Source organism: Chiloscyllium punctatum, chromosome X (genome assembly GCF_047496795.1).
Source record: "Chiloscyllium punctatum isolate Juve2018m chromosome X, sChiPun1.3, whole genome shotgun sequence".
Lineage (NCBI taxonomy): Eukaryota > Metazoa > Chordata > Chondrichthyes > Orectolobiformes > Hemiscylliidae > Chiloscyllium > Chiloscyllium punctatum.
Window position 1 is genome coordinate 33165146 of NC_092791.1, and position 7516 is coordinate 33172661.

Genomic DNA, 7516 nt, shown 5'->3' on the forward strand with positions numbered 1-7516 from the left:
GTGTGTTAGGGACAGGGTCTGTGATGGTGGTGTGTGTTTTGTACAGGGTCTGTGATGGTGGTGTGTGTTAGGGACAGGGTCTGTGATGGGGGTGTGTGTTTTGTACAGGGTCTGTGATGGGGGTGTGTTAGGGACAGGGTCTGTGATGGGGGGTGTGTTAGGGACAGGGTCTGTGATGGGGGTGTGTGTTAGGGACAGGGTCTGTGATGGGGGTGTGTGTTTTGTACAGGGTCTGTGATGGGGGTGTGTTAGGGACAGGGTCTGTGATGGGGGTGTGTTTTGTACAGGGTCTGTGATGGGGGGTGTGTTAGGGACAGGGTCTGTGATGGGGGTGTGTGTTAGGGACAGGGTCTGTGATGGGGGTGTGTGTTAGGGACAGGGTCTGTGATGGGGGTGTGTGTTAGGGACAGGGTCTGTGATGGGGGTGTGTGTTAGGGACAGGGTCTGTGATGGGGGTGTGTGTTAGGGACAGGGTCTGTGATGGGGGTGTGTTAGGGACAGGGTCTGTGATGGGGGTGTGTGTTAGGGACAGGGTCTGTGATGGGGGTGTGTGTTAGGGACAGGGTCTGTGATGGTGGTGTGTGTTTTGTACAGGGTCGGTGATGGGGGTGTGTTAGGGACAGGGTCTGTGATGGGGGTGTGTGTTAGGGACAGGGTCTGTGATGGGGGTGTGTGTTAGGGACAGGGTCTGTGATGGGGGTGTGTGTTAGGGACAGGGTCTGTGATGGGGGTGTGTGTTTTGTACAGGGTCTGTGATGGGGGTCTGTGTTAGGGATAGGGTCTGTGATGGGGGTGTGTGTTGGGGACAGGGTCTGTGAAGGGGGGTGTGTTAGGGACAGGGTCTGTGATGGGGGGTGTGTTAGGGACAGGGTCTGTGATGGGGGTGTGTTAGGGACAGGGTCTGTGATGGTGTGTGTTAGGGACAGGGTCTGTGATGGGGGTGTGTGTTAGGGACAGGGTCTGTGATGGGGGTGTGTGTTAGGGACAGGGTCTGTGATGGGGGTGTGTGTTAGGGACAGGGTCTGTGATGGGGGTGTGTGTTAGGGACAGGGTCTGTGATGGGGGTGTGTGTTAGGGACAAGGTCTGTGATGGGGGTGTGTGTTAGGGACAGGGTCTGTGATGGGGGTGTGTGTTAGGGACAGGGTCTGTGATGGGGGTGTGTGTTAGGGACAGGGTCTGTGATGGGGGTGTGTGTTAGGGACAGGGTCTGTGATGGTGGTGTGTGTTTTGTACAGGGTCTGTGATGGGGGTGTGTTAGGGACAGGGTCTGTGATGGTGGTGTGTGTTTTGTACAGGGTCTGTGATGGGGGGTGCGTTAGGGACAGGGTCTGTGATGGTGGTGTGTGTTTTGCACAGGGTCTGTGATGGGGGTGTGTGTTTTGTACAGGGTCTGTGATGGGGGTGTGTGTTAGGGACAGGGTCTGTGATGGGGGTGTGTTAGGGACAGGGTCTGTGATGGGGGTGTGTGTTAGGGACAGGGTCTGTGATGGGGGGGTGTGTTAGGGACAGGGTCTGTGATGGGGGGTGTGTTAGGGACAGGGTCTGTGAGGGGGGTGTGTGTTTTGTACAGGGTCTGTGATGGGGGTGTGTGTTAGGGACAGGGTTTGTGATGGGGGTGTGTGTTAGGGACAGGGTCTGTGATGGGGGTGTGTGTTAGGGACAGGGTCTGTGATGGGGGTGTGTGTTAGGGACAGGGTCTGTGATGGGGGGGGTGTGTTAGGGACAGGGTCTGTGATGGGGGTGTGTGTTAGGGACAGGGTCTGTGATGGGGGTGTGTGTTAGGGACAGGGTCTGTGATGGGGGTGTGTGTTAGGGACAGGGTCTGTGATGGGGGTGTGTGTTAGGGACAGGGTCTGTGATGGGGGTGTGTGTTAGGGACAGGGTCTGTGATGGGGGTGTGTGTTAGGGACAGGGTCTGTGATGGGGGGTGTGTGTTAGGGACAGGGTCTGTGATGGGGGTGTTAGGGACAGGGTCTGTGATGGTGGTGTGTGTTAGGGACAGGGTCTGTGATGGGCTGTGTGTTAGGGACAGGGTCTGTGATGGGGGTGTGTGTTAGGGACAAGGTCTGTGATGGGGGTGTGTTAGGGACAGGGTCTGTGATGGGGGTGTGTGTTTTGTACAGGGTCTGTGATGGGGGTGTGTGTTAGGGACAGGGTCTGTGATGGGGGTGTGTTAGGGACAGGGTCTGTGATGGGGGTGTGTGTTAGGGACAGGGTCTGTGATGGGGGTGTGTGTTAGGGACAGGGTCTGTGATGGGGGTCTGTGTTAGGGACAGGGTCTGTAATGGAGGGGGTGTTAGGGACAGGGTCTGTGATGGGGGTGTGTGTTAGGGACAGGGTCTGTGATGGGGGTCTGTGTTAGGGACAGGGTCTGTAATGGGGGGGGTGTTAGGGACAGGGTCTGTGATGGGGGTGTGTGTTAGGGACAGGGTCTGTGATGGGGGTGTGTGTTAGGGACAGGGTCTGTGATGGGGGTGTGTGTTAGGGACAGGGTCTGTGATGGGGGTGTGTGTTAGGGACAGGGTCTGTGATGGGGGTGTGTGTTAGGGACAGGGTCTGTGATGGGGGTGTGTGTTAGGGACAGGGTCTGTGATGGGGCGTTATGGGTGTCCACTCAGGACCTTACCCTCGATGTTCTTGGCCATGTCGTAGTTGAGGACCATCGAGACATCGTGAATATCTATCCCACGACCAGCCACGTCTGTCGCCACCAGGATATCCTTGGCACCAGCCTTCAGGTTGGAGAGAGCAAACTCTCTCTGTTCTTGGCCTTTGCCCCCGTGCAGTGTGCAGGCATTGAACTGCAGAGGGTCACAACAACACACAGGGAAACAGAGTCAAACCACGGAAAACTCTCTCTACGGTGTCTCCCAAACCCCTCCCCAACAAACACTCCCAGGGACAGGGGGTTAGATACGGAGTAAAGCTCCCTCTACACCGTCCCCCACTCCCAGGGACAGGGGGTTAGATACGGAGTAAAGCTCCCTCTACACCGTCCCCCACTCCCAGGGACAGGGGGTTAGATACAGAGTAAAGCTCCCTCTACACCGTCCCCCACTCCCAGGGACAGGGGGCTAGATACAGAGTAAAGCTCCCTCTACACCGTCCCCCACTCCCAGGGACAGGGGGTTAGATACAGGGTGAAGATCCCCCTACACCGTCCCCCCACTCCCTGGGACAGGGGGTTAGATACGGAGTAAAGCTTCCCCTACACCGTCCCCCACTCCCAGGGACAGGGGGTTAGAAACAGAGTAAAGCTCCCCCTACACTATCCCCCCACTCCCAGGGACAGGGGGTTAGATACAGAGTAAAGCTCCCTCTACACCGTCCCCCACTCCCAGGGACAGGGGGATAGATACAGAGTAAAGCTCCCTCTACACTGTCCCCACTCCCAGGGACAGAGGGTTAAATACAGAGTAAAACTCCCTCTACACTGTCCCCCACTCCCAGGGACAGGGACAGGGGGTTAGATACAAAGTAAAGCTCCCTCTACACTGTCCCCCACTCCCAGGGACAGGGGGTTAGATACAGAGTGAAGATCCCCCTATACCGTCCCCCACTCCCAGGGACAGGGGGTTAGATACAGGGTAAAGCTCCCTCTACACTGTCCCCCACTCCCAGGGACAGGGGGTTAGATACAGGGTGAAGATCCCCCTACACCGTCCCCCCACTCCCAGGGACAGGGGGTTAGATACAGGGTAAAGCTTCCCCTACACCGTCCCCCACTCCCAGGGACAGGGGGTTAGAAACAGAGTAAATCTCCCCCTACACTGTCCCCACTCCCAGGGACAGGGGGGTTAGATACAGAGTAAAGCTCCCTCTACACTGTCCCCACTCCCAGGGACAGAGGGTTAGATACAGAGTAAAACTCCCTCTACACCGTCCCCCACTCCCAGGGACAGGGACAGGGGGTTAGATACAAAGTAAAGCTCCCTCTACACTGTCCCCCACTCCCAGGGACAGGGGGTTAGATACAGAGTAAAGCTCTCTCTACACTGTCCCCCCACTCCAATGGACAGGAGGGTTAGATACAGAGTAAAGCCTCCTCTACACTGTCCCCACTCCCAGGGACAGGGGGATAGATACAGAGTAAAGCTCCCTCTACACCGTCCCCCCATCAAACACTCCCAGGGACAGGGGGTTAGATCCAGAGTAAAGCTCCCTCTACACCGTCCTCCCATCAAACACTCCCAGGGACAGGGGGTTAGATCCAGAGTAAAGCTCCCTCTACACCGTCCCCCCATCAAACACTCCCAGGGACAGGGGGTTAGATCCAGAGTAAAGCACCCTCTACACTGTCCCCCACTCCCAGGGACAGGGGGTTAGATCCAGAGTAAAGCTCCCTCTACACCGTCCCCCCATCAAACACTCCCAGGGACAGGGGGTTAGATCCAGAGTAAAGCTCCCCCTACACCGTCCCCCCACTCCCAGGGATAGGGGGTTAGATACAGGGTAAAGCTCCGTCTACACCGTCCCCCCACTCCCTGGGACAGGGACAGTAGGGGGTGAGAGTGAGTGAGGAGCTTTACTCTCTCTCCCCGGTGATGACAGAGCAGGTTCGCCTGTAGGCCACAGGAACAGCTCAGAGACACTCTCGGGAAAAGCAGGAACTCGCAACATCACCGGGGACTGAGAGATCCAGGGAATATCGTCAACGCACCAGACAGGGTTCGGAAAAGGTTCATCTGTTGGAACGATCCCAAAACCAAGGCAGGTGTAATGATCAGCAAGGGCTGAACCCCCTGGATAACAGACGGCCAAGTGTGAGTGTGAGTGTGTGTGAGTGTGCGCCAGAGAGAGAGGGCACGCACGTGAGTGAGAGAGAGAGAGAAATAGAGTGTGCAAGAGACAGAGAGACGGGGGACGGGGTGTGTGTGTGTGTACATGCCTGAGAGAGAGTGCATGTGTGAGCGTGTGCAGGTGAGTGTGACAGAGCGAGAGAGCAAGAGCGCACGTGTGAAAGAAAGTGCACGTGACAGAAATAGCGTGCATGTGTGGGAGAGCACGTGTGAGGGCCCGCACGTGTGAGAGAGACAGAGCGAGTGTGAGAGCGAGTGTGAGAGAGACAGACACATGAGGACGACAGAGGGATAGGAGGAGATGGTGACAGAGTGTTGGGGAGGGACCTACCCCCATCTTCTCCAGGGATTTCGCCAGGACATCACAGCCCTTCTTCTGATTGACGAAGATGATAATCGGGGGCTCAAATCCTTCCTCCAAAAGGGCCAACAGCTTCTTCCTGACAACACACAGCACAGGCACATCAATCAGCACAGAGTGACACAGCAGGAGGCCATTCAGCCCCTCTCCCTCCTCCAGCCTGTCACACAGGGAACAGCAGGAGGACATTCAGCCCCCCCCTCCCTCCTCCAGCCTGTCACACACAGGGAACAGCAGGAGGACATTCAGCCCCCCCCTCCCTCCTCCAGCCTGTCATACAGGGAACAGCAGGAGGCCATTCAGCCCCTCTCCCTCCTCCAGCCTGTCACAGGGGAACAGCAGGAGGACATTCAGCCCCCCCCTCCCTCCTCCAGCCTGTCACACACAGGGAACAGCAGGAGGACATTCAGCCCCCCCCTCCCTCCTCCAGCCTGTCATACAGGGAACAGCAGGAGGCCATTCAGCCCCTCTCCCTCCTCCAGCCTGTCACAGGGGAACAGCAGGAGGACATTCAGCCCCCCCCTCCCTCCTCCAGCCTGTCACACACAGGGAACAGCAGGAGGACATTCAGCCCCCCCCTCCCTCCTCCAGCCTGTCATACAGGGAACAGCAGGAGGCCATTCAGCCCCTCTCCCTCCTCCAGCCTGTCACAGGGGAACAGCAGGAGGACATTCAGCCCCCCCCTCCCTCCTCCAGCCTGTCACACACAGGGAACAGCAGGAGGACATTCAGCCCCCCCCTCCCTCCTCCAGCCTGTCATACAGGGAACAGCAGGAGGCCATTCAGCCCCTCTCCCTCCTCCAGCCTGTCACAGGGGAACAGCAGGAGGACATTCAGCCCCCCCCTCCCTCCTCCAGCCTGTCACACACAGGGAACAGCAGGAGGACATTCAGCCCCTCTCCCTCCTCCAGCCTGTCACACAGGGGAACAGCAGGAGGACATTCAGCCCCTCTCCCTCCTCCAGCCTGTCACACCCAGGGAACAGCAGGAGGCCATTCAGCCCCCCCTCCCTCCCCCAGCCTGTCACACAGGGAACAGCAGGAGGCCATTCAGCCCCCCTCCCTCCTCCAGCCTGTCACACAGGGAACATCAGGAGGCCATTCAGCCCCCCTCCCTCCTCCAGCCTGTCACACAGGGAACAGCAGGAGGCTGTTCAGCCCTTCCCTCCTCCAGCCTGTCACACAGGAACAGCAGGAGGCCATTCAGCCCCTCTCCCTCCTCCAGCCTGTCACACACAGGGGAACAGCAGGAGGCCTTTCAGCCCCCCTCCCTCCTCCAGCCTGTCACACAGGGAACAGCAGGAGGCCATTCAGCCCCCCTCCCTCCCCCCAGCCTGTCACACAGGGGAACAGCAGGAGGCCATTCAGCCCCTCTCCCTCCTCCTCCAGCCCGTCACACAGGAACAGCAGGAGGCCGTTCAGCCCCCCCTCCCTCCTCCAGCCTGTCACACAGGGAACAGCAGGAGGCTGTTCAGCCCTTCCCTCCTCCAGCCTGTCACACAGGAACAGCAGGAGGCCATTCAGCCCCTCTCCCTCCTCCAGCCTGTCACACAGGAACAGCAGGAGGCCATTCAGCCCCTCTCCCTCCTCCAGCCTGTCACACAGGGGAACAGGAGGCCATTCAGCCCCTCTCCCTCCTCCAGCCTGTCACAGGGGAACAGCAGGAGGCCGTTCAGCCCCCCTCCCTCCTCCAGCCTGTCACAGGGGAACAGCAGGAGGCCGTTCAGCCCTCACTCATCCAGCCCGACACACAGGAACAAGAGAAGACCATTCAGAACACTCAGCCCCCACCCAATTCTCACAATAACAGGCCAGGCTTAGCCCCTCGCCCCTGTATTACCTCTTCTCGCCCTCTGACATAAGGTAAACTCGCTGTTCGACACGTTCATGGGGTTTCCCTGCTGAGCCGATGTACACCACAGCCGGCCTGCGCAGGTAACTGCGTGCCAATCTCTCCACTGAGGGGGGCATTGTGGCTGTGAACATCACCGTCTGGGGGGGGAGGGGGGAAGAGAGGGTCAGAGAGGGTGAGTGGAGCTCTACACACACACAGACAGACCAGCACGCACACACAATACACACAAACAACACAATATAGGTGCACAATACACACAAAAACACACATCACCCCACACCCGCACACACAGATACACACCAAAGCTAAAATCACTAACTCGCAGCCCGTCAATACTACATGAACCTCTGATGTCTCACACAAACACCCCCAACCCCATCAATAAACCACCGATCTCACACACCCCCAACCCCATCAATAAACCACCGATCTCTCACATACCCCCCCAACCCCATCAATAAACCCCAGATCACACACAAACACCCCCAACCCCATCAATAA

General features: G+C 58.0%; 1 protein-coding gene across 1 annotated transcript; it reads right to left on the reverse strand.

The window, feature by feature from the left end:
* Positions 1-2601: 2601 nt before the first annotated feature.
* ddx23 (DEAD (Asp-Glu-Ala-Asp) box polypeptide 23) lies at positions 2602-7149 on the reverse strand. Its single transcript, XM_072567032.1, has 3 exons — positions 7001-7149; positions 5132-5240; positions 2602-2802 (listed from the first exon to the last, which is right to left on the reverse strand). The coding sequence occupies exons 1-3, from the start codon at positions 7144-7146 to the stop codon at positions 2602-2604; spliced, it is 456 nt and encodes a 151-aa protein (XP_072423133.1). The 5' UTR covers positions 7147-7149.
* Positions 7150-7516: the final 367 nt, after the last annotated feature.

What these genes read in the sequence shown, in the direction of transcription:
- ddx23 (XM_072567032.1), bottom strand. Translation starts at nt 7,146, where the DNA reads ATGTTCACAGCCACAATGCCCCCCTCAGTGGAGAGATTGGCACGCAGT. An exon ending in ATGTCAGAGGGCGAGAAGAG is followed by an intron (nt 5,241 to 7,000) that starts GTAATACAGGGG and finishes GTGTGTTGTCAG; the next exon opens with GAAGAAGCTGTTGGCCCTTT. An exon ending in AATCCCTGGAGAAGATGGGG is followed by an intron (nt 2,803 to 5,131) that starts GTAGGTCCCTCC and finishes GACCCTCTGCAG; the next exon opens with TTCAATGCCTGCACACTGCA.